Source organism: Amblyraja radiata, chromosome 2, assembly GCF_010909765.2.
Source record: "Amblyraja radiata isolate CabotCenter1 chromosome 2, sAmbRad1.1.pri, whole genome shotgun sequence".
In the NCBI taxonomy this organism is placed as follows: Eukaryota; Metazoa; Chordata; class Chondrichthyes; order Rajiformes; family Rajidae; genus Amblyraja; species Amblyraja radiata.
Genome location: NC_045957.1, coordinates 60,184,770 through 60,212,484, shown reverse-complemented (window position 1 = coordinate 60,212,484; position 27,715 = coordinate 60,184,770). Strand labels below are relative to the sequence as shown.

Sequence of the window (27,715 nt, the reverse complement as noted above, 5' to 3'; positions counted from 1 at the left end):
GGTGGAATATTGCGTTGGGGAACAGGTGGCATTGTGGGACCAGGCCTCCCGTGTGATAGGGACCCAACAGGTCCCACTTGGTCTAGTATACAATAAATATCCAGGACCTCAGGAGTGTTGCTGTACTGTCGGACTTTAGGTAAAGCACTGAGGTAAAAGTTTACCTCAGCCTTAAAATAGCAAAACAGGTGGAAAAGGTAATGCATGCTTGCCTTTATAGGCAGAGGCATTGAGCACACGAGTTTGAAAGTCATGTTCCAATAAAACAAAAAAAATGGTGCGGTCACACTGGGAAATTATGCATAGTATGGGCAAATGGGATCAGCAAATTTAGGTATCACAATTGACCTAGACAACTTGTACCCAAGGGTTTATTCTTGTGCTCTACGATTTGATGGCTCTAAAATGTTCATGCTCTCATTATTGTACAAGCTGTTGCCATCACATACTACACAGGGTGCAGATAGATTGCAACACGTCTTGGATAATGTTGGTTCTTCACAGGTCTTCTCCCACTTTATTTCATCCTATCATTTTTTTTCCTACAACGCTACCAAAAGCAGATTGTCAGGTGGATTTCACATGCTGTTCATGGGAGATTGCCCAGTGTAAATTGGCTGTTGCACTTCTCATAATTCAACATTGATTACTTTCCAACTATAGCTTTTGAGAACTGAGAACGCCAGAGGTTGTGAAAAGCACAAGTTAAACGCAGCTTCATTATCTTTCTTGCAAATAACAAGATTCTCTTTGATCAGTACAAGTGACAGAGTTTATGGGGAGTAGGCAGGGGAAGAGGTTAAGAGGGAAAGTTAGAGCAGCCATTGAATGGCAGAGCAGAAATGATGGGCCAAATGGCCTAATTCTGCTCCTATAATTTAAGACCTTATGAAATCTATTCTCCTTAACCCCTTCCTGTCATTGCAATTTCCAGATCCTAACCTCCCCAATAAAGTGCCATTAGTTATGGAATTAAAAATTCATTCTAATGTAATTAATTTAATTTATGTTTATATGCATTTCCTGATTATTCTATTGTTTGCCTGCCAAGACTAATGCATTAACATTAGAAGTAGCAAGTAATGTTGAAGCTAGCCTTCCCCAGTTATATTCCAATTGTCATTCTGGCAGCATATCTATGAAAGGTTCAAGACACATCAGCTGCCCATGATAATGTTTTGGGTATTGTTATCCTTGTTACACCTTTACCATTAACCTGTGACAGAAAACATACTGTAGTCACATTACTTCCACAGACGAATGATGATACAACATTTAGCTGCAGAGAGGAAACCCTGCACCAGCACATATAATATTAGAACCCAATACATTTTAGAGAATAAACAAGCTATTTTTCGGCTTTTAACTCTTTGCCAGCAATTTCATCTCTGTCGGGAAGACAGTTTGGTATTAAATAATAATGTGCTGGATGTTTTGTAAAAATAAGGCAGATCTGGCTGCAGCTTGAATGTGCCCATTACATTGTCCTTAAGGGCCTGGTCCACTTACGCGACCTGGGCTCGCAAATTACGCGACCTCGTGGTCACTTGAGGCGTACGGGCACCGTATGGCCATGCGGGGCCGGTCCCACATAGAAGCGCGGAGTTGTGCGGGGCTGGTCCCGACATCGCGCGGAGCTCCGAAATTCTGACAGCGGCCAAACTCTTCGCGCGCCAACGGCCTGTCGGCACACAGGCGCATTGCGGTCGTACGCAGCGTCTTGACGTCGTACGCAGTGTCTTGACAGTGTACGCCTAGCGCGTGGCTTTGCGCGATGATGTCACCGCCCGGCGTGGCGTTGCGTGATGACATCACACCCTGACGCCGTGCGACGCCCAAATTAAGTCGGCCCGTCTCCTGCCCAGCTGATTGGTAAGCATGACGCAAATGACGTCACGCACGTACTTAGCACGAACTTCACGTGAACTCCGCTTCCGTTTGGTCGCGCCAAACGCACGCAATCTCATGCAAGTGGGACAGGCCCTTAACTGCCCGCGTTCCAGTGACATCAAGCCTTGTTGCTCTGTCGTTCCCTCAAAGTGGAGCCATGACCAGCCCTTAAGCAGAACACCAATTGACCTTCTTCTGTTTCTAGGTATCTCTGATGATTTTATATGTTGAAGAGTATTGAAATAAATTCAAACATAATATTTTTTTTAATGTAATTAAAAGTTATCTAATAAAACAAATACAAATCTTAACATTGATTACAAAAGTAATGTTCATTCATTTTTTCCATGTATGTAGCTACCCCACTTGAATAACTGGGACTGTGCTGAGAAGTTAGATACAAAGCGCTCGAAGCCTCCCAGCTCAGGACAATCACAAATTTTCCCTGGACTCCAACGTAGAGCAAAAGGTCAGATGTACCACCATCTGACTTCCACAACTATCAGTATTTCTATGCTGCAAAGCCGTGGCATGCAAGCCACCAATGCATTGACCTGCGTGGAGAACCTCCCCAGCAGTCCCTTTGAAACTGTTAGCAAAAAGAGAGTGTACGAGGTTGGATAGCGAAACAGGTCAGTTACAGAGCTATAGAGCATGAAAATGGCCCATCTGTCCAATTCATCCCTGCTGGTCAATTTGCCAAACCAAGCTAGTCAAACGTGCATGCACCGAGTCAGTCACCCTTCAAACCTTTCCACTCTATGTACCTTTCCAAGTGAATTTTAAAAGTCGTAATAGTGCCCACCACCATGATTTCTGTTGCAGCTCATTCCATATACTCATTGTAGATAGTTGCCTCTCTGGTTCCTTTTAAATCATCCCCCTCTCACCTTAAACCCATGGCCTCTAGTTTAGATACCCTCCATCCCCAAGGAAAATACTATAGCTATTCACCTTATCTATGCCCTTCTTAATTAAAAAAAAAACACCTATTAGGTCATCCCTCAGCCTCCTGCACTCCAGTAAAGAAAGATCTAGGCTTTCCAGCCTCTACTTATTGCTCAAACCGTACACATTCGGTAAAAATCCTCAAATCAATGTTGCACCCTACAGTTTAATTGCATCCAACCCAGAAGTGTACACAGTACTCCAAATATGGCATTACCAACATCTTGTTCAGCTGAGATGTGTATTCTTTTGAACGTTTTATTCAGTTAGTGGCCTGAAAAATAAACTCCACATCTTTCTCCATAGCTGCTACCCAATCATCCAAGGGTTTCCTGCTTTTCTTGTTCGTTTCTCATTTCAGATATCCTGCATGCATTCTTCGCGTTGAGGATTTTGCTAATTTTTCATTTTAACTAGTACAATTATCCCCATTTAACTAGTACACTTATTAGTGCCCCAGTTTCCTCCACTGAACACATATTGTGTACACAGGCAAATGGGATTAAAAGGTCACAGTTATAGAGTTGCAGCATAGAAATAGCCGTTCAGCCCACCATGTCCATGCCAACTTTTTTGCCTTTCTATACTAATCCCCTTAGTCCTCAGTAGGCTCATATCCTGCGTACTTAAGTGTCTGTCTAAACAGGTCTTAAGCAAAGTGATTGCATCAGACTCCACCACATCCTCTGGCGTGAGTTACAGATAAATATCAACCACAATTTGTGTATTGTTCCCCTCCAATCCTATCAAAAACCCCTTCCTCTCTACTTAAATCTATGGTCTCGTATGTGAAAGAGATTCCGAACTTTGACCCTTATAATTTTGTATATCTCTATCTGGTCGTCCTTCAGCCTCCTTTGTTCCAGGGAAAGCAAACCCAGCTTCTCCAATGTTTCCCTATATTCAAAGTCTGCCAATCCAGGTGCCATAACAGTAACTCTCTTCTGCACAATTTCACCCTTTCCTTAATGTGGCAACCAGAACTACACACCATGCTCCAAGTGCAGTCTTAGCAGTACTTAGTAAAGTTGCAACATAATGGCCTAACGTTAATATTTTATGTTTAAGAAGGAACTGCAGATGCTGGAAAATCAAAGGTAGACAAAAATGCTGGAGAAATTCAGCGGGTGAGGCAGCATCTATGGAGCGAAGGAAATAGGCAACGTTTCGGGTCAAAACCCTTCTTCAGACCCTTCTATGCCCTGACCTATGAAGGCAAGCATGCCATGTGTTATTTTCACCACCTTATCTCCCTATGTTGCCACTTTCAAGGAGCTATTGAGTTGAACTTCAAGACCCCCCCTGTTAATCAACATTCCTCAGTGCCTGGCCATTTACAGTACATGCCCCATCACCATTTAACTTCCCAAATTATTACATTATTCCATCTGCCAGCACTGCCCAACCTTCCATCGGATCTAAAATACTGCTGTAGCTTTAGCCAATCTTCTGCACTATCCATACTATGACTGAATTTTGCTTATCATATTTACTAATCATTTCCGACATTAACATCCAGGACGGAGGTACACCATTGGTTACAGAATTCCTATCAGAAATGCATCCTTCCACCACCACACCCTGCCACCCATCACCAAGTCAATTTTTAATCCAATTTGCCAACTTGGCTTGGATCCATCAGCCTTCTAGACCAGCCTACCATGCGGGATTTTGCCAACTGCCTTACTGAAGTCCATACAGACAACGTCCACAACCCTGCACAGTCTTCAATCAGGTGTTGCTATGATATTCAAGAGTGTAACCTGAATTGTAAGCAGTACCAGCCCACTGCGAGAGATTAAAGTTACTTCAATGGGGGAATTAGAATCTTTGTAGAATGCACTCTCCAGCAGATTTATTACCACAATGATAAATCAGAACTCGAGTCTTCTGCTTCCATTACCATTAATATGAGCAAGTCACAAATGCCGAGGCCCATTAATGGTCATAAATCATGTTTTTAACCAGCCCTTATACAATTTTAACAGCAACAGATAACATTTAGCACGTTCTATTTGTAACGGGCCATAAACACATGAAACCATCTTTTTATCTCCTTTTCCATTACAGAGCCAGCCTCGCACTAATTATGCGAACATTAAGTAAGTAGCAATGTTACAAAATGTTGAGATTTAAAAAATCAAGTCTGAAATGTATCCCATCAGATAAAGCATAAAAATAAGTTTAATTTGACACCTAATTCACTTTCATATCATCAGTATTAAAAAAGTTATGGCCATTTTCATACTCGGAAATTAGCATCTTGTTCCCTATTGCTTTTCCATTGACTTAACACAAAAGCTGTGATCGAGGACAGTCAAAAGCTCATAACTTTCTTAAAAATCAAGAGAACTGAATGACATTTTCAGTTATTATAGATTGAAGCATTCTGAAACAAATATAAAACATCTTACTTGGATGACCTGAAAATAAAGCATATAATTAGTTAATTACCTAATTGTAGTTAATTACAAAATTGACCGTTGTGACGGAAATAGTAATAAACACCCAGATTGCCTTGAAAATTCAAAAATGTGATATTCTCAAGGTCTAGGAGCAATGGTAAAATGGACAAGGCTGGTAATGGTTGGGCTTGTGGTGCATGGGAAAAAAATCAGGCAAGTAGTGTTAGGGGAAGCAGAAGAACAATTCAGTCAATTAAAAACTAAGGAGGGTTAATAATTAACATTTTTCTGAAGCTCACTGAACATTGGAGGATACTCACTTCATATACTACTCACAGACAGACAGCCTGTGCAATACTGGGAAACACATCCACTAGCTTACCTGTTCATTTCAGGGAGGAGCCCTGAAATACCTACAAGAGAGAAGTTTAATTTACGCTAATACCTTAATAAAGGCTAACAATAAACTTCTACTGTTCTGTAACTGCTTACTATTTTTGTTGGCTTCAATTCAAGATGCTTAATTGATTTGAAGAGTGGAGTTATACAGAATGAACAGATATTTAAAAGTGTAGGAAAGAACTGCTGGTTTGAATCGAAGGTAGACACAAAATGCTGGAGTAACTCAGCGGGTCAGGCAGCATCTCTGGAGAGAAGGAAAGGGTGACTTTCGGGTTGAGAACCTTCTTCAGACTGATGACAGGGGAGGGGGCGGGCCAAATATAGCATGTAGTCAGATACAGTAAGACTAGTGGGAAAACTGGGAAGGGCAGGGGATGGACAGAGAAAACAAGGGCTATCTGTAGTTAGAGAAATCAATGTTCATACCGCTGGGGTGTAAACTACCCAAGCAAAATATGAGTTTGCTGTTCCTCCAATTTGCGCTGGGCCACACTCTGACAATGGAGGCCCAGAAAGGTCAGATTGGGAATGGGAGGGGTAGTTGGTGCTGAGCCACCAGGAGATCAGGTAGGTTAAGACAGACTGAGTGGTGGTGTTCAGCAAAACTATCGCCGAGCCTGCGTTTGGTCTACTCGATGTAGCGAAGTTGACACCTGGAACAGCGAATACAGTAGATGAGGTTGGAGGAGGTCAAGTGAACCTCTGCCTCATCTGGAAAGACTGTTTGGATCCTTGGATGGAGTCGAGAGGGGAGGTAAAGGGACAGGTGTTGCATCTCCTGCGGATGCAGGGGAAATTACCTGGGGAGGGGGTGGTTTGGGTTGGAAGGGACGAGTTGACGAAGGAGTTTTGGAGGGAACGGTCACTGCGGAAAGCAGAAAGGGGTGGAGATGAGAAGATGTGGCCAGTGGGATCTTGTTGGAGGTGGCACAAATGTTGGAGGATTAGAGGCTGTATGCAACGGCTGATGGGATGGAAGGTGAGGATAAAGGGGACTCTGTCCTCGTTACGAATGGGGGGAGGGGGAGCAAGAGCGGGAGAAAGGGTCATCACTGGGTGGTGAGGAGTCCTTCCCATAGAAAAAGGCCCGGAGATGACGGAAGAAGATTTAAAAGTTGTAGGCACAGGCAGCAAAAGAAAAGGGGTGGTAGGGCTGGATGCATCAGGGTTACCATTTGCACTGTGATGGTGGCAGAAGAGATTTGGCAGCAGTTTCATACAATGTGAACAGAATAGACTGGCTGAAGATTCATTCCTGCTAGTTCTAATGACAAAAGCCAGTGTCAAAAATAGCAATGTCACTCCATGGCAAGTGAAACAAAAGTAAGAAACAATTCACACAATGTTGGCCGAGCCATTATATGAAGAGTATACCCATTTTTATGTGTTTTAATGAAGTTTTATTTTTAAACAAAATATATACCTAACCCAAAGTGAGAGCCTGAGACCAAAGACCTAATTAAAAAGTTTAGAAATAAAAGGGGCACTTTTTTCCAGACTTCCCAAATGACCTTCTCTGGACCTCCTTGTCTCCTGAAATGGATATTGTACACTTCACCCATGTCACATTACTCTGTAAACGACAGTGGGGGATGCTGGACAAAAATCATTAATATGCCTGACTTTGGAAATAAATGTGCACTTAAATCAAAGTCTGTGTATTATCACATCTCTCCTCTAAAAGAGAAATAATAAACCATGTCCTGTCCCTTTCAATGGCTGATTTACTTACTTTTATATAATAGCTTTATTTCCAGTTAGAAATGCTGGTCTCTGAATTTGATCTTTCAGTTTCAGAGCACAAGCTAATAATGCAGTCTAATTTCAAATCTAATGACCTTTCGAACCCTTCTTCATCCCCTGTTCCAGTTGGGGGGGAAACTATGCTTTGCATTTCACCACAAAATTGGGCTTACAAAAGAGTGAGTTCTAATTTAGATTTAAAGACTAGGATGTGAAATTGTACAGGTTAAGCACCACCTACCTATCAACATAAAATATGTGCTATTGTGCTTATTGCATCTAGCAAGCACCATCTGTGGTTTCTGGTATTATTTCCTGCCTTTTTAGAACTAGTTCAACCAACCATTCCAAACAGGAAGAAAGATTCCAAGGGGAGTAAGGGGCGACCGTGGCTGACAAGGGATGTCAGGGACAGTATGAAAATAAAAGAGAAGAAGTACAACGTAGCAAAGATGAGCAGGAAGCCAGAGGATTGGGTAACATTTAAAGAGCACCAGAAGATAACTAAAAAGGCAATACAGGGAGAAAAGATGAGGTACAAAGGTAAGCTAGCCAAGAATATAAAGGTGGATAGTAAAAGCTTCTTTAGGTATGTGAAGAGGAAAAAATTAGTTAAGACCAAAGTTGGACCATTGAAGGCTAAAAATGGTGAATTTATTATGGGGAACAAGGAAATGGCAGATGAGTTGAACAGGTACTTTGGATCCGTCTTAAGCAAGGAGGACACAAACAATCTTCCTGATGTACTAGCCAGAGGATCTGGGGTGACAGAGGAACTGAAGGAAATCCAAATTAGGCAGGAAATGGTGTTGGGTAGACTGATGGGACTTAAGGCTGATAAATCCCCAGGGCCTGATGGTCTGCGTCCCAGGGTACATAAGGAAGTGGCTCTAGAAATCGTGGACACATTGGTGATCATTTTCTAATTTTCTATAGATTCAGGATCAGTTCCTGTGGATTGGAGGGTAGCTAATGTTATCCCACTTTCTAAGAAAGACAGGAGAGAGAAAACAGGGAATTATAGACCAGTTAGCCTAACATCGGTGGTGGGGAAGATGCTGGAGTCAGTCATAAAAGATGAAATAGCGGCACATTTGGATAGCAGTAACAGGATTGGTCCGAGCCAGCATTTTTTTATGAAGGGGAAATCATGCTTGACTAATATTCTGGAATTTTTTGAGGATGCAACCAGGAAAATGGATAAGGGAAAGCCAGTGGATGTAGTGTACCTGGACTTTCAGAAAGCATTTGATAAGGTCCCACATAGGAGATTAGTGGGCAAAATTAGGGCACATGGTATTTGGGTAGAGTGCTGACATGGAAAGAAAATTGCTTGGCAGACAGGAAACAAAGAGTAGGGATTAACAGGTCCATGTCAGAATGGCAGGCAGTGACTAGTGGGGTACCGCAATGTTCGGAGCTGGGACCGCAGCTATTTACAATATACTTCAATGATTTGGATGAAGGGATTCAAAGTAACATTAGCAAATTTGCAGATGCCACAAAGCTGGGTGGCAGTGTGAACTGTGAAGAGGATGCTATGAGAATGCAGGGTGACTTGGACAGGTTGGGGAGTGGGCAGATGCATGGCAGATGAAGTTTAAAGTGGATAAATGTGAAGTTATCCACTTTGGTAGCAAAAACAGGAAGGCAGATTACTATCTAAATGGCGTCAAGTTGGGAAAAGGGAAAGTACAAGGGATCTGGGGGTCCTTGTTCATCAGTCTATGAAAGTAAGCATGCAGATACAGCAGGCAGTGAAGAAAGTGAATGGCATGTTGGCCTTCATAACAAGAGGAGCCGAGTATAGGAGCAAAGAGGTCTTTCTGCAGATGTACAGAGCCCTAGTGAGACCACACCTGGAGTATTATGTGCAGTTTTGGTCCCCTAATTTGAGGAAGGACATTCTTGCTATTGAGGAAGTGCAGCGTAGGTTTACAAGGTTAATTCCCGGGATGGCGGGACTGTCATATGCTGAGAGAATGGAGCGGCTGGGCTTGTACACTCTGGAGTTTAGAAGGATGAGAGGGTATCTTATTGAAGCATATAAGATTATTAAGGGTTTGGATACGCTAGAGGTAGGGAACATGTTCCCGATGTTGGGGGAGTCCAGAACCAGGGGCCACAGTTTAAGAATAAGGGGTAAGCCATTTAGAACGGAGACGATTAAACACTTTTTCTCACAGAGAGTTGTGAGTCTGGAATTCTCTGCCTCAGAGGGCGGTGGAGGCCGGTTCTCTGGATACTTTCAGGAGAGAGCTAAATAGGGCTCTTAAAGATAATGGAGTCAGGGATATGGGGAGAAGGCAGGAACGGGGTTCTGATTGGGGATGATCAGCCATGATCACATTGAATGACGGTGCTGGCTCAAAGGGCCGAATGGCCTTCTCCTGCACCTATTGTCTATTTTTTAAACTAGAGATTGATTGGTTCTTGATTAGTAAGGGAATCAAAGGGTATGGGGAGAAGGAAGGAGAATAGAGGCTGAGAGGGGCAAGGTAGATCTGCCATGATTGAATGGCAGAGGAGACTCGATGGGCCAAATGGCATAATTCTGCTCCTATGAGTGATAAACTTATGATTTCACAGAAATGGTCTGCCGAGCCAAATGCTCACTTATAGCAAATCACCGTGGTCTGAAGCTGGGCCATCCAGGCCTGGGTTCTGAGAGACTGCCTTGTTTCTGGGTGCCTCTAGCAGTGCCTTGCCTCCACCATGGTGCAGTCACTATGGCAAGCTCCAGGACAGGCCAAGAGACATTGAATTAATTTGGCATGTTGTTTTATAAATCGTTTGTTATAATACAAATATTTCACAATATGTTTTGATTTAAAAGGCCATCCTCTTGTTTGTAATACTTTCTGTGGACTTGCCGATTCCTATCTCCATGCTTCTCACTTATCTCCATATATAATTACTCCATCAATGGTGGTAATGCCTTCAACTGTCTAGTTCCAAAGCTTCAGAACTTCCACCTTAATTATCTCTGCCATGTTACTCTCTTTGTTCGTATAACGGTGTGGTCTCACTTTACAAGGTTCCTCTGTGAGTGAAATGTTGGTTATTGTCACTAATTTCACCGTGGCCCATTTTGCTCTGTTGGTACCTTTCAATGGTGACATTTCGACACAAATTCAGGTTATCGCAAATTCAGTAAAAACAACAGGAAATAGCCAACTTCTTTCTCATTTTGTTTTGAGCACATAAAATAACAGCAAATCACAACTGAACTAAATGTGACCTCGCTTCTGTCTTGGCAAAATACATTTCATATCAATATATGGAAAAAGTACTGCAAATAAAAATCAAAAAGGGAATGTATACTGTTACAGCATTTTCATATAAAAATCCTTCAGCAGCAGAAGGAAAATTAATAAAAGTGAAACTGGTCAGTTGTAAGTGTGTATAAAGTTAGCAAGGTACTGCATAAAGATTCTACACGTAAATTATAGAAAATACTTCTGATTTACTGTCATCATACTTGAAAGGCTTTTACGAGAAGAACATTTCAAACCTTGTGTACTTTAAAAAACAAAGATAAATGATGGAAAGCCATTCATTATATCCACGCAGGTTTAATTATTCAATTTAAATTGTGTGGCCTGTAGACATTACCAGAATATTTCTTATTCATATACTTGCTGAATAACATGCTGCATGCACCATAGATGTTATTATTTGATCATTTAATTGGAACCAAAGCAAGCAAAACAGATGCTAACATCTTCCACTTTAAAGTGGTAATTTTCAATGTTTTCCATAGCTCTAGAGGACAATCCTCCATGTCTGAAAATTATTCGGATCTCAAACGCATTGGCTAAATGGGGCAAAATAAAGATGGACTCGTCAGTCAAAATGTTATTACTTAAATTAGTAATTATTAAAATAGTTATAATCCAAAATATGTATTTTAATGGTGAAAAGGCTGAATTTAAGTCTCTGGGTCCTTGACTTGCTTGTACATTCTCCATGCTTGAAAACCTTTGATGGTGAACTCAGAAACATGGGTGCAGATTCACTGCCCTTCAATCTGCTGATTTTAAGAGAATGCAAATATGGTATTGTTTGCACTTTCACTTGGATTTTGGAATGATCTGCAAGCTTAAACTGTGCTTTATTCTATGCTAGAACTGTAATTTTTAATGGTATATTGCAACTGTCAGTAATGAAACAGGGCTTACGGTATTTATTTTAGTTACTGCAATATAAATACTTTAAGGGACCTTGCTAGTAATGTAAACAATAACTTCCTCCATGACAATTTCAGAGTTTTAATTAAGATAAAAGTGGATATCGAGTGTTGTACTGGAAATTGAAAACAGGAATTCATCATCAATCAACAAAACTTCCCATAAGAGTACAAATATGATTTGTTTTCATTCAGGAATCCAATTTAAGAAGCTCGATAGATCTAATAAAATCACTTCTTGGACATGTATTTCTGAATCCTACTACTAAATAGCTAATTCAATTAAACCCACATAACAATTAGAAAACTTACAGGATTGTCGATGTACAGCATTGAATACTTTGATGTCCATGGGACCTTGCGGGCTTCCACTAAATTCGAGCAGTAAGGAAAAATAATTTTTGATTAACATGTAAATAGTGAAGAAAGATCAATCTTCCATAACAATGATTCTCAATGGCAACAGATTTGCTTATTCTTTACACTGTCTGTAAACATCGACAAACATTTTGAGGACTGATAACATGATCTGAAAATGGGAACCCATTTATACACTGGATGTTATTTTGTCTACGCATTGTCCATGGCCCTGATGATATCCAATCTATGGTAATCCATACTGTGGGCAAAAGGTCCTGTTCCGTGCTCTGTAGATACAGAGAATTGCAGATGTTGGTTTACAAAAAAAGTGCTGGATTAACTCAGCAGGTCAAGCAGCATCTCTGGAGAACATGGATATATGATGTTTCGGGTCGGGATCCTTCATTAACTATTCATGTTTTCCAGAGATGCTGCTTGACCCACTCAGTTACACCAGTCTATGTATTTTGAGTGAGAGGGAAAACTGAAGATCTTGGAGAGAATCCATGCACTTATGGGGAGAACGTACAAACTCTGTGCAGACAGCACCCGTAGTGGGGAGTGAACCTGGGTCTCCGGTGCTGCAAGCGTTATAAGGGAGCAACTCTACCGCTGCACCATCGTGCCGCCCTTTACTTTACTATTCTTTTGTTCTACACAGATTATGCACTACAATCTTGCACGTGTCATTGTATGTTGTATTTATCATTACTGTATGTATACTATTTATCCCGTGGGATTCATGTGAACAAGGAGTTTCCTCGAAACCTTTTCTACATTTCAACAAAAAACTAATCTGAAAAATATCTGAACAGCACTATCAAAGCCCAACATCCTTTTTTGTTTGTTATATAAGTAATAGAATGATTACTTTCACATCAGTTGACATTAAATAAGGAAACGGAAGAGGCATTGATTATTCACACACAAGTATCATTTTAATGATCATCTGATCAGAGTACTGTGCACTCTGGTGGAGGAGGAAGGTAAAGCAGATATCAAAATATGTTACATAAACTATTTGGAAGTATTTCCTTCCTAAATCATGGTATTCATAAAGATACATGATTAACTAACTGCAAGCACTATATATTTTATCTTAACATTCAAAATTAAAACAATGTTGGATAAAGTAAGAAATCCCAACTCGCGAGTTTCATTCAAAAACTGGATGATTCTTCAAAATATTTGTGGGAGAGACAAAAAGAGACTCAAAAGAAAAGTTAAAGAAAAACTTTATTACAGGAAACATTCAGCCTTATCGGGAAAAAGTTGCACTTACAAGTCAGGTTTTTAGTTACAACATAAGGCCCATGTTCAACAAAAATGCCAAAAATAGATGAACCTCCAGGGCCACCTTGAAGCCACAACAGCACAGGAACATTTTCAGGACGAGTCTGAAAATTAACATTCACAAAAATTATTATCATGGTAAATGACATTGATTAAAAATGCCCGTGAGGATATATAGCAAAGTGCTTAGCATCAAAACTAATGTAAATTATAAGGACTCAAGAAAATCAATGTTTCATCAGAAGAAGCACAAAAGAGACCATGAACAGAAATAGAGCAGCTTGATAAATCATCAGGATAAAATATCATCTTTACAGGCACTGCAAATCTCTGCACATGCAGAAGTCATATGATGATGATATACTCCATACCATCCTATCAACTTTTATTGGAACCTGCAGGACTGTAAAAGAAACAACCTGCTCGTATTAAAATAAATTGTGCTGCGGAAAAAAATATCCAGAGAAAGGCAATCATACAATTATATAAATATGTGGCACAGAAATAACCCCTTCCAGCCCACCTTATCCTACTGACCAATCATTTGATAATTTTAGCTGTATTTCAAATTTGCTGATGATATATGAAAATAGGTGGAGGGGCAGGTAGTGTCAAGGAAGCAGGGACTGCAGAAGAGACAGTATTGAAACAGCGGGTAGAGGAGTGACAGAAGGAATATAGTGTAGCAAAATGTAGAGTCATGTATTTTGGAAGTCGGAATTAAGGCGTAGACTATTTTCTAAATGGGAAGAGAATCCAGAAATTGGAGGTGCAATTGGAGGACTTGGGAGTGGTGGTGCTGGATTCCCAAAAAGTTAATTGGCAAGTTGAATCGTTGGTAAGGAAGGCAAACGCAATGCTAGCATTTATTCCGAGAGGTCTAGAATACAAAAACAGGGACGTAATGCGGAGGCTTTTTAAGGCGCTGGTCAGGCCTCCAAAATGGTTTGGAGCATTGTGAGCAATTTTGGGTACCATATCTGAGGGTGTGCTGGCCCTGGAGAAGGTCCAGAGGATGTTTGCAAGAATGAACCCAGCAATGAGTGGATTAACTTTTGATGAGCGTATAACGGCATTGGGCCTGTACTCACTGGAGTTTAGAAGGATGAGGGGATACCTCATTGAAACTTACCGAATAGCAAAAGTCTTGGATAGAGTGGATGTGGGGAGGACATTTCCATTAGTGGGAGAGTGTAGGACTAGAGGTCATAGCCTCAGAATTAAAGGTCCTTCCTTTAGGAAGGAGATGAGTAGGAATTTCTTTCGTCAGAGGGTGGTGAATCTGCGGAGAGATGGGGGGGGGGGGGGGGGGAAACACACGTTCCCCCCATGCTTTGAGAGGTGGGTGACAGTCCCCCCCATGTTTTGTAATCCGGACTTTATCAGACGCTTTCTAAGGTCTGAATCGGCCCGTTCGCGAGCCTTTCAGCGCCCGGCACGGCTTAAAATCAAACTGCTGTATCGAGGCGATCGAGGCTCCCGATTTTGAAGCCCCCGCCGGCCGATGAAAGCCCCCGTGAATGGGCCGATTCAAGCTCCACGATTTGGGGAAGACGAAGCTGCTGTTGCTGGAGTTCGGAGTCCGTCACCAACCCAGGTCAGCTCCCGATGTTACCGTCCACAGGGCCACGGCCGAAGTCTCGAATGTGTGCGCATGCACGCGCGCGGCCACTAAGAAATTGTGTCCCCCATGTTTTGATAGCGATTTCTGTGCCTGCTTGTGACTACATGCGTTCCCTCGGAGGTGATTCAGTGTCTGTATTAATTGGCCTTGTATATTGTCCCCAATGTGTAGGGAGTGGATGAGAAAGTGTGATAACAGCGAACTACTGTGAATGAGTGGTTTATGGTCGGCGTGGACTTGGTGGATCGAAGAGCTATTTCCACGCTGTATCTTTAAACTAAACGAAAAAGTCTATAACTCCCCAAAAGTGGCAACACAAGCAAACAGAGTGGTAAAACACATATGGTATGGTTGCTATCATAGGTCATGCATCAAGTATAAGAGTCAGGAAGTCATGATGCAGCTTTATAGGAGTTTGGTTAGGCCGCATTTGGAGTATTGAGTGCTGTCCTGGTCACCCCACTACAGGAAGGATGTGGAGGCTTTGGAAAGAGTCCAGAGGAGGTTTAACAGAATGATGACTGGATTAAGGATATTAGCTACAGGGAGAGTTTGGACAGACTTGTGTTATTGTCTCCAGAAAGCTGGAGGCTGTGAGGAGACCTGATAAATGTGTAAACAATTATGAGAGGCATCCAAAACCTTTTCCCCAGGATGCCAAAATTAAATAGTAGAAAGCATAGTTTTAAGGTGAGAGGGGTAAAGTTCAAAAGAGATATGCAGGGCAACTTTTCTTTTTTTTTAAATTATTATGATTACTACACACAGGCGGTGGCAAGTGCCTGTAACGTGCCGCTGGGGTTGGCAGGTGGGGCAGATACAATAGTGGTATTTAATAGAAGTTTAAATAGGCACATGGATATGCATGGAATGGAGGGATATGGATACGTGCAGGTAGACAAAAGATAGTCTTGGCATCATGTTCAGCACAGACATTGTGGGCCGAAGTGCCCGTCCTTGTTCCATGTTCCATCATGCACAACATTCCCCCTAATCAGCCTCCTTTCCCATCATCCACCACCTCCCCTGCATACAAAATGAAAGATAGAACCAAAAACAATCATATGAGCAAGAGAGAGAAGCAAATAAAAAGATAAATATTGAAGACAAGAGAAAGATGACAGAAACTGTATCTCCTATTCAATCTGAGAATTCATCACAAAGACAGTAAAGGTTTAACATCGTTTTCAATTCCCTTCCCAGCAGGAAACCGAGATAAAGTTATTCCAGCCATGACAAACCGTCACACTGGTTTAATCTGATCAGGTTTAGATTTCCTGTACACTCATGTACTTGGGTTTCAGTTTTTGCCAATATTGGCACTTAGGTCAAAGTGCAGCTCGGCTCCACAGCGCCATCTGGCCAAGGTTTGCAAAAGTGGGATTCTCCCTCAACTTCCACGGAACTTTTTTTTTGCAAATCAATATGTTAACATTAAATAAGAGCAAATAGCTACTTTAAAAAAATGTTTTTCTTTTTAATGAAAGATATTCCTCTTAGTTTATATCATCTTTAATTCAACCAGCCTTGTTTGTGTCCCCAAATGTCTCTCACCGTTCTGGCCCCAGTCTCTCACCCCCAACAATCTACTTCTGTTGGCTTCCCGTCACTTCCCTCTCCCTAATTTTGATTCTTGCGGTCCAAATTTCTCTGACCATTTGAACAGCCTGGATTTCTCTTCTCCGTGTCCATTCCATGTCGTATCTACCCAGTTACCTTCCTCTTACTCTTTCACTTTCATTATTTATACCATTTTTCATTTCCACTATTTAGTTTCAGCCACATTTGTCCTGTGTGATGCCTGAATAAGCTCTCAGAGCTGCTCTCTGACCTGCACAAGGAATGATTGGTAACTTTGCGGATGACATGAAAATAGGTGGCATTGTAGAAAGTGAACAAGGTTAACAAGAATTACTGCGGGATCTTAATCAGCCTGGTAGGTGAGCCGAGGAATGGTAAATGGGGTTTAATTCAGATTAGTGTACAAAAACATGAAGGCTGTATATAGGGTGAATGCATATAATCTTTTTTCCCCAGGATTAGGAAATCTATAACTAGAGGGCATAGGTTTGAGATGAAAGGGGAAATATTTAATAGGAACTATTTCACACCGGGTCGTATGTATGTGGAACAAGCTGTCAGAAAAAGTGGTTGAGGCAGTTTCCCCCCCAATCAGCTTGAGAATCTTTTCTCTATTCAATAAGGAAGACAAAACAATAACATCCACCAATGCCTTCTTTACAAGCTGAAAATATTTATTTTTTCCATTCTTTCATTATAACTTTTCTGAAGCATCAACATCATGGCTTTGCACTTTCTCCAGTAATGCATGCCCTGACCAGGGTCCTGTAAATCCAGTCATTTCTCCCTTGATGGAACATTAGGTTCCACAAGAGGCATTGCTGGAGAAGTGATCAGTCGTATTTGTGGCTGGAGGGCAGAAACTGCGAAGAGCCAGTGGCAATTTTAATTTTAAGACCTTGGGGGTTATAAGGCCCACTCAAAGTAACTCAGGCAGTGCAAATGTATTTGCAAAATTGATTGTAACAAACAAGCAGGTTTATAAATGAATTACATAGATAAAGATATAGAGACTAGAGAAATCGAGGTCCAAGCGGCATGAACATTGCAATATGGAGGGCCATAAGAGCAAAAAGGTTGCCAATATCATCAAAGACTCACACCATCCTGGTCACATACTCATCGCTCCATTGCCATCGGGAAGAAGGTACAGAAGCCTGAAATCTGTAACATCCAGGTTCAGCAACAGCTACTTCCCCACAGCCATCAGGCTATTAAACATGACATCAATAAGCTCTGAACAATAATAGTCTATTATTATGCGTTATCTGTTATTTATTGTGTAGATATTGTCTATAGACACACTGAACTTTTATCTCCCATTCTGTATTATGTTTACATATTCTGTTGTGCTGCAGCAAGCAAAAATTTCATTGTCCCATCTGGGACACATGACAATTAAACTCTCTTGACTCTTGACTTGAATTTGTTAACTTTCCCACCTAGCTTTGAGCAGAAGAAAGCTCAGTGGGCTGTTTGCAGTTCCTTCATAAGAGTTATTATTGTAGATGTTAAAGAGCCAAGGCCCCAACTATGATCCACTTGTCAGCTCACTAATTATGTTATTCCTATTTCGTTACATGCCTATTAATTAACATTCAATTAGCAATAGTTTTTAAGCCACAAGATCTTATTTTGTACCTTTTCAAATCCTTTTTGAAATTCCTCCAGTTTTTGAAAATACTGCAACCATTGGTTTTCTCTTATCAATGCTAGTTGCATCCTCAAATAACTATTAGAATCTTATTTCATAAAACCTTGTTGATTCAGCCAAATCATATGATGATTTTTTTTTTTTTTTTAAGTGTCCAGTTACTTAATCCTTAATGATAGATTTACACTCCTAGCATGGACCAAGCTAATTGATCTACAAGTTCTTTGGTTTTCATGTTTCTCCTATGAATAATACTTTTATTAGGTTCCAATTCACATGGCCTTTGCAGCTCTATGTTAGAGAAGAGGATACAAACGCTACAAAGTTCCAGTGATTTAATCAAACACACTGTGCAGAGGAAATAACTTCATTTTTCAAAGTTTTGATGCAATACTGGCTCATATTTTTTTTTATCTTACTTCAGCTGCAAACGATTTACAAGATGTGAACTTTGCAGCAACTTGATTGGCAAAGTGTTGTTTTTCTTAAATCCTGCTTTCCCAATTAAAAGTTCAACTATAGGTATTGTCTGGGTTTTGCGAAAAACACTCATACGTCCAGTAATCATAGGGAAATACAAATACAATATTTAATTCTCCCATCATTTAACTTCTAGAATTCTTTCAATTGATGTTATTAATCAAAGCAAGTCAAAAATAAAAATCTATCCTCAATTGTTGTTAAATTCTTTCAGTAGTTTTCCAACGAAGGGTTTTTGTCTCATTCACATGGTTATGAATATTTACCTGTGCAGGGAAAAACCAGAAGAAAAGGTTGCTGTTATGGGTCTTATTCACCGTCAAATAGCCCGAGTAGCTCTTCACACGTGGCCCATCGAGAGGCCCCACTAAACTTAGCTCCCTGGCTGAAAAAACAAAGAGATATCTTCACGCGACACAATACAATGCACTGAATTTGCTGAAAAATCAGTTTCAAACTCTCCATAGAATTCATTTAAAAAATCTTTAAAAAGCTAACTCATCCCTCAAACAAAATTTTAAAAAACTGTCCTGAATACAGACCATTAACCAAGGTTGCTGCTTCAAGGCTACTGGATGAATTGCTTATAACTACATGTAAATTCAGGATTTGAATCATATTCTGTAATTTGATACCCAGAAGTTCTGAAGCAGGGGAAGATTAACCCAGATTATTTTTTTGCCATCAGAAAAAGCAGATTAAGGGAAAATATGATTAACATATTTAAATTCATGAAAGATTTAAATCACAAGAAGGCGAAAAAATTGCAGAAAACAGCATTTTGTGGAGAAAAAAAGTTCATGGGAAATGAATAAATATTTGAAAATGAAAAAAATATTAATTTCTCAGGTAGAAGAGGGTCAGAGGCACAGTTTAGACAGAATACGCTGAACAGTCTGCTGCTGTGCTACATATATTTTAGGTATTAAAATTAAAATAGGTGTTATGTTATAATGGATCAGTTTATGTCATAATTATGATGACTATTTCACAAACTTGGTTTACGTCCTTCTGCCTTATCAACATTACTGGATATATACGAACTTATCCACTTTGTGCTTCTTGTGAATACTCGATTTTAAATCTGAATGAACCACAGAGTCATAGAGCACAGAACCAGGGCCTTTAGCATAAACCTCCTTCAGCCCACCTTACCCATGCTGACCAAGATAAAAAATAAGCTGTGCCTCTGACTCACATCTACTAGAGAAATTAATATTTTTTTCCATTTGGTCTACACTAGTCCAACCAGCCTGCATTTGGCAAACCGTTCCTATCCACGTATCTGTCAAAATGCCTTTTAAATATTGTTATATTACCCGCCTCACCTATCTCTTCAGGCAGTATGTTCCATATACCTACCACCCTCAGTGTGAAAAAGATGCTGATCAAATCTTTTCCCTCTCACCTAAAACCCATTTCCCCTTGTTCTTGATTCCCTTACTCCGGGTGAAAGAGTAAGCATGCACCATATCTATTCCCATCTATGACCCTACCTTCACATGTCTATAAGATCACCCCCCCAGCCTCCTGCACTCCAAGAAATAATGTCCTAGCCTGCCCAACTCCCTTTAGTTCAAGCCTTCATGTTGCACTGAACCCAATTGCAACACCTCAAGATCCGCAATGAAACCTCTTGCTAGTCTACTCCTCCTGCCTTTTTAAGACTCTCCTGTCGGATACCCATGACCACTTTCCTGCTTTAATTTCATATCAGTCAGATTTTGTTTTGAGAAGTTACCTGGGAGAATCCACTGCATGAAGTCCTAAAAACCTCTTGTCATTGCTTAAAAAGAACCAAGCAGGCCACAAAGTATAGCTTTGAAGTTAGGTAGCTATTGTGGAGAGAGGATCTCAAAGAGTCATTGATTCAAAACTTCAATCCGGTTTCCTCTCTTCAGATATTGCCTGAGATGCTGAATAATTTTAGCATTCATTAATTTTATTTTAGATTTTTAGCATCTGAACTGTTGTGCATTTCAATAAAATTAGACAGAGCAGGGGAAACGTGTCCTTGTAATTGTTTACTTAGAATATTTGACATAAATTAGTCAATAGACAATAGGTGCAGGCGTAGGCCATTCGGCCCTTCAAGCCAGCACCGCCATTCAATGTGATCATAGCTGATCATCCCCAATCAGTACCCCGTTCATGCCTTCTCCCCATATTCCCTGACTCCGCTATCTTTAAGAGCCCTATTTAACTCTCTTGAAAGTATCCAGAGAACCGGTCTCCACCGCTCTCTGAGGCAGAGAATTCCACAGACTCACAACTCTGTGTGAAAAAGTGTTTCTTCATCTCCGTTCTAAATGGCTTACCGCTTATTCTTAAACTGTGGCCCCTGGTTCTGGACTCCCCCAACATTGGGAATATGTTTCCTGCCTCTAGCGTGTCCAAACCCTTTATAATCTTATAAGTTTCAATAAGATTCCCTCTCATCCTTCTAAATTCCAGGTAATAGAAGCCCAGCCGCTCCATTCTCTCAGCATATGACAGTCCCCCCATCCCGGGAATTAACCTTGTGAACTTGCGCTGCACGCCCTCAATAGCAAGAATGTCCTTCCTCAAATTAGGAGACGAAAACTGCACACTATACTCCAGTTGTGGTCTCACTAGGGCCCTGTACAACTGCAGGAAGACCTCTTTGCTTCTATACTCAACTCCTCTTGTTATGAAGGCCAACATGCCATTCGCTTTCATCACTGCCTGCTGTGCCTGCATGCTTACTTTCATTGACTGATGAACAAGGACCCCCAGATCCCATTGTACTTCCCCTTTTCCCAACTTGACACCATTTAGACAATAATCTGCCTTCCTATTTTTGCTACCAAAGTGGATAACCTCACATTTATCCACATTAAATTGCATCTGCCATACATCTGCCCACTCACCCAACCTGTGCAAGTCTCCCTGCATTCTCATAGCATCCTCCTCACAGTTCACACTGCCACCCAGCTTTGTGTCATCTACAAATTTGCTAATGTTACTTTGAATCCCTTCATCTAAATCATTGATGTATATTGTAAATAGCTGCGGTCCCAGCACTGAGCCTTGCGGTACCCCACTGGTCACTGCCTGCCATTCTGAAAAGGGCCCGTTAATCCCTACTCTTTGTTTCCTGTCTGCCAACCAATTTTCTATCCATGTCAGCACTCTACCCCCAATACCATGTGCCCTAATTTTGCCCATTAATCTCCTATGTGGGACCTTATCAAATGCTTTCTGAAAGTCCAGGTACACTACATCCACTGGCTCTCCCTTGTCCATTTTCCTAGTTACATCCTCAAAAAATTAGTCAAGCATGACTAAGTCAAGCAAGCCAACTTTAAAAACGGATATATCCTACATTTTAGCTTGCTATCAAAAACAGTCTAAATCCTAGCAAGAAATTCATTGCCAAAACATGAAAACATATAATTTGTATTCTAATGCTTTTGTAATTAATAACTTTTGTAATCAATCATAAACTAGGTAAACTAACTTGAGGATAAACAAATGGAACAAATCTCAATGTGCTCTTTGGAGCTTGACTCAAGAAGCGTGCCATTTGAAATCATGTGGACTGTAGATAACTATTTACACTCACCTTTTTCAATTTGTCCAGACTCCAAATAAGGAGTGAGAAAAAGCGGCTTCCCAGGATCAATATCTCTTGTCAGCGGAACAGAAACCTTGACCTCTTTAAACATGCCACTGAGAAATGAAAACTTCCCAGAAGTGCAGATTGGCTGAATGGAGATGAGCACCACTGCAAATAGTCGTGTCTGCCACATCCTAAAGAAAAGACAGGAAAATAATTTAGACTGGAAGCAAAAAAATGTTCTCTCCAGTTGTGGAGTTGTAAATCAAACCGTAATTATTTAAACAGTCTGGGGTAACACACTAGTTAATCTTAATAATTGTAAGAATGTGCTTTATAAAGTTAACATTGATGCAGATGATGTACATTTATTGGTAATTATGCTCTTGCATTACTAACACATTGTGTTTAATTCTCAGTCTAGATCAATCCCACTGTTCATTAAGCAATCTCTGTTGAGAATTCACCATTGTTACTAATTGCACTTTGAGGAGGTTCACGTGTTTAATATTTAAACAATAAGGCTCAACTGTTAGTACAAAAAGGCAAGGTGTGTGTGTTAACGTGTTGACTGTGAAGTGAAGCCCAGCCCCTGTCATCCGCTGCACCCCACCTTTGTTCACCCAGGTCAGCGTTGATTGGTCGGCCCAGATCACGCCAGGTCCACGCAGGTGCTCGAGCTTGATGAACGACGGTTCAAGACCAAGGTGGCTCGGCCCGTCACATGATCCCCCCCCATTACCGGAATATTGGAGGTGGTTAGGCTGTCGAGTGAGGCGGCCTGATCTTGTGCACGTGTCCCCTGTGTTCGGGGTTGCAGCAGGTTGAGTTGAGGGTGGGTTTGGTCGTGATGGCGGACGCTTTCTGCGGCGGGGTTGTGCCACCTGCACTGGTTGGTCAATCTCCACGTGTGCCGGCTTCAGCGGTTCTCGTGTCTGCCACCCATGTCGATGAGGAAAGCCATGGCGTCGTTTTGCAGTACTCTGAAGGGTCCCTCATAAGGCTTTTGCAGTGGTGTACGGTGGGAATCTCGGCGAAGGAAGACATAATGACAGTCCTGGAGGTCGGGTGGGACGTACGTGGTGGTGAGACCGTGTCAGGATGTTGGGACTGGAGAAAGCGTGCCCACCATCTCACGTGTCAGCGTGGTCGTGGGCGGCTCTTGATGTCCATGCGCCGCCTGGGACCGTAAGCGGGGCGCCGTACACCAGCTCGGCAGAGGAAGTTGCCAAGTCCTCCTTTGGGGCAGTGCGTATACCTAGCATGATCCACGGCAATTCGTCCATCCAGTCTGGGCCCGTGAGCCGTGCCTTGAGGGATGCCTTCATGTGCCGGTGAAAACGTTCCACTAGGCCATTTGCTTGCGAGTGGTAGGCCGTTGTGTGGTGCAGCTTAGTGCCAAGCAGCCAGGCCATTGCGGACCACAGCGTGGAGGCGAACTGCGCATCTCTGTCTGTGAGGGCACGTGCACACGTCGCAGTGTAGGTTTCCGAGAGCGCGACGGCTTCCAGCCACCTCATAAATCTGTCCATGATGGTGAAGAGGTGGGCGACACCTCTGGATGGGGCCAGAGGTCCAACGGTGTCGACGCGGATGTGGTCGAAACGCCGGCGTGTCAGGGCGAAGTTCTGCAGCGGCGCCTTGATGTGTCGCTGAATCTTGGAGGTTTGACAGGGGATGCACACTCTGGCCCAGTTGCCGGTCTGTTTGAGCAACCCGTGCCACATGAACTTGGCTGCCACATGTGCCTTTGTTGTCCGGATGGAAGGGTGAGCGAGGCCATGAACCATGTCGAAAAGGAGGAATGTGGTGTCAGCGGGCCTGGATCACACATCCTCCAACAACAGGCCTGAGATGGTGGTGCAGTAGGCGAGCATCTCTTCATCCTCTCGCTGGGCGGCAGCATCGGCCGTGTAGTCAACACCTGGGGCCAGAACGTGGATGGCATTGGTGGCGGTGCAGGACAACACATCTGCAACCTGGTTGATATTGCCTGCGATTTGATGAACGCAAGTCGTGTGCTCAGAGATGTATGCCAGGTGGTGCTGATGTCGGGCTGACCAAGGATCAGACACTTTGGCAAAGGCAAACGCGAGTGGCTTGTGGTCGGCGTAAGTCCCTGCTCTCGAGGAAGTAGCGGAAATGCTGGATGACCAGGTAGAGAGCGAGGAGCTCCCGGTCAAAAGCGCTGTATTTCAATCCAATCAATCAATCAACCTTTATTGTCATCTTGCAAAGCAACAGTTGTACAGTGCAAAATGAGAAGACGTTTCCCATGGAATACCGGAGCATCACACATGAAACTTAAACCATTTCACACATAATAACAGTAAAAACAATCCAGTCCCTGATGAAACAGTATAAATTGTTAAAAGCAGGTAAAACAGCAACATTAAAATACAGTAAAAACAATCATTAAAATGTCCAGGGCAGCTGATTTAATTGGCCAGTGCCAGAGTTATTAAATTAAAAGGTCAGTGCAAAGCCACAGAATCAGGTGACTGTGAGTACAGAGTGACTGTTTAGCAGCCTCACAGCCTGTGGCAGGAAGCTGTTTAGCAGTCTGGTAGTCTGGGCTTTGATGCTACGGTATCTCTTGCCTGATGGCAGGAGATCCAGGTGTGTGTGGAGGGGGTGGTTTGTCCTTAGCTATTCTCAGAGCTTTTTTCAGACAGCGGCTCTGGAACAGTTCTTGTACCGAGGGTAGGGAGACGCCAATGATCCTCTCTGCTCCCCTCACTACCCTCTGCAAAGCCTTCCTGTCTGAGCAGTTACAGTTGGAGTACCACGTGTTCATGCAGTACGCAAGTACAGACTCCACCGTGCCCCTGTAAAAAGTCCTGAGGATGTTGGTGGGGAGTGAGGCCTGTTTGAGTTTCCTCAGGAAGTGCAGTCGCTGATGGGCCCATTTGACAATCCCAGTGTTGTTCCTGGACCAGGTGAGACTGTCTGTAATTTGCACTCCGAGGAACTTAATACTCTCCACTGTGGTGCCACTGATGTTGAGGGGTGTATGCTTTGGCTGCGCCCTCCTAAAGTCGACAATCATCTCCTTTGTTTTGTCGACATTTAATGCTAAATTGTTGTTGCCCCACCAGTCCACTAGTTGTTTTACTTCCTCCCTGTACATTGATTCGTCATCTCCGCTGATGAGTCCCACCACTGTTGTGTCATCCGCGAATTTTATGTTCTTATTGTCCCTGAATCTGGCAGCACAGTCATGTGTGAGCAATGTGAACAACAGCGGGCTGAGCACACAGTCTTGAGGGGAGCCGGTGCTCAGCATGATCGAGCTTGAGGTGTTCTTGCCAACACGGACTGACTGCGGTCTCTCTGTCAGAAAGTCCAAGATCCAGTGACACAGGGTGGTGTTGAGGCCCAGCAGGGTTAGTTTCTCCACAAGTCTCTGTGGGATGATGCTATTAAAAGCTGAGCTGGTCAATGTACAGGATTCTGGCGTAGGTGTTTTTGTTTTCCAGATGAGTGAGTACTGTATGCAGCGTGGTAGAGATGGCATCTTCTGCAGAACGGTTGGGGCAATAGGCAAACTGGAGGGGGTCTAACCATGAGGGGAGGCTGGCAGTAATGTGAGGTTTCACCAGGCGTTCAAAGCACTTCATTATTATGGGGGTCAGGGCCACAGGGCATTTAGTCATTTAGGCAGGCAACAACTGGTTTATTTGCTATTGGGATTATTGTGGAAGTTTTGAGGCATGTGGGGACAATGGCTTGACTAAGGGAGATGTTGAAGATGTCAGTTAGCACATCTGCTAACTCATCAGCACATTCCTTGAGCACACGTCCTGGGATGTTGTCGGGTCCAACTGCTTTCCACGGGTTGACCTTAGACAGGATTCTCCATGTGTCCATTGAGTCTTTGGTCAGGACTGGCTGGTCGGTTTGTAAGCAGGGGCTGGCTCTCCCCTTGGGTGTGGTGTTCGCTGCATCAAAACGTGCCAAGAAGTAGTTCAGTTTATCTGGAAGAGAAGTGTCGGTGTCAGTTACCTGCTGCCTTGCCTTGTACCCCGTCAGTGTTTGGATTCCCTTCCACATCCTCCTGGTGTCTCCTGTGTCACAGAGGTGTCCCTGGATTTTCCCTGCGTAGGCACGTTTCGCTGCCCTGATTCCAGACCCCGGTGTGTTTTCTACACCGAAGGATTCTCAGGTGACGACTGAAAAAGGCGAGGGCTACCAACTACCATTGATCAGTTGTTCCAGCACTCTGCCCACGGCTGTGCCAGATGCGTCGACCGTGGGAGCTGTTGGTGCGTTGGCCCATGGAAGTACCAGCATCGTTGCTGTTGCCAGCGCCTCCTTGGCGTTGTCGAACACGGTCGTGGTTGTGTCATCCCAAATGAGCTTTTGGCTTGTTGGTCAGGTCCTTGAACAGCGGTTGCATGACCCTGGCGGCTGCTGGCATGAAGCGGTGTAGAAGTTGACCATGCCGACAAACTCTTGGAGTCCCTTCACAGTAGAGGGTTTGGCAAACTTGCGAATGGCCTCGACCTTGGTCGGGAGCGGGTCCGTTCCGTGCTGGTTGTTGTGATGGCAGAGGAAGTTGGTGGAAGTGAGGCCAAACTGACACTTGGCAAGGTTGATGGCCAGGCCACGCCCGTTGAGTCTCTGGCAGAGCTGCCGAAGGTGTGCGCGGTGTTCCTGTCGAGAGTGGCTGGCGATGAGGATGTCGTCGAGGTAGATGAACACGTAGTCCAACCCGTGGCCCACCGTGTCCATGAGCTTTTGGAAAGCTTGGGCACCGTTCTTAAGGCCAAAAGGCATGCGCAGGAACTCAAAGAACCTGAACGGGGTGATGAGGGCCTTCTTGGGGATGTCGTCTGGATGGACCGGAATCTGATGGTAGCCACGTACCAGGTCGATCTTGGAAAATACCTTGTCACCGTCCATGTTTGCTGTGAAGTCCTGAATGTGACAGACAGGATACCGGCCAGCTGTTGTGACCTTGTTGAGATGGCAGTAGACCCCACAGGGTCTCCAGCCCCCAGACACTTTGAGGACCATGTGAAGCGGGGATGCCCATGGGTTGTTTGAGCGGCGCACTATGCCCATTTCCACCATCTTGCGGAACTCGTCTTTGGCTAGTTGGAGCTTGTTGGGGGGCAGCCGGCGTACGCGTGCAGGGAGAGCGGTTCAGTGGTGGGGGATATGGTGCTTCACCCCATGCTTGGGGCTGCCGTTGTGAACTGGGGAGTTATGCGGTCAGGGAAATCAGCCAAGATCCTGGCATACTCATTGTCGGAGAAGGTCACCGAGCCTAGGTGGGGCAGTCAATTCGGCGTGGTGCAAGGCGATCGACTCGAATGTCTCAGAATTAACGTGACGTTGTCTTTTCAAGTCAATTAGCAGGGAGTGCGCCTGGAGGAAGTCGGCGCCCAGCAGTGGTTGTGAGACGTCGGCGATGGTAAAGGTCCACTTGAAGCGATAGGAGTTGAAGTTGAGTGGGATCGTGCGTACCCCGTAGTTTCTGGTGTTGCTGCTGTTGGCGGTCAGGGGAGACCCCTTCTTTCCGGAACGAGTGTTGGTGCCCGAGGGGGGCAAAACACTAGCC

The 27,715-nt window shown here is 43.1% G+C and overlaps 1 protein-coding gene across 3 annotated transcripts in view; it reads right to left on the bottom strand.

Moving 5' to 3' along the window:
• The window catches only part of cpvl (carboxypeptidase vitellogenic like), a 106,408-nt gene that overhangs the window by 66,561 nt on the left and 12,132 nt on the right, over positions 1 to 27,715 (bottom strand). For all 3 annotated transcript variants that reach the window (XM_033047413.1, XM_033047405.1, XM_033047422.1), the window contains 4 exons: positions 22,156 to 22,343; positions 18,836 to 18,954; positions 13,220 to 13,334; positions 11,890 to 11,948 (listed from right to left, as the gene is read on the bottom strand). In XM_033047413.1, the coding sequence (XP_032903304.1) occupies positions 11,890 to 11,948; positions 13,220 to 13,334; positions 18,836 to 18,954; positions 22,156 to 22,342 (480 nt within the window). In that variant the 5' untranslated portion in view covers position 22,343. The remainder of the gene's footprint in view (positions 1 to 11,889; positions 11,949 to 13,219; positions 13,335 to 18,835; positions 18,955 to 22,155; positions 22,344 to 27,715) is intronic.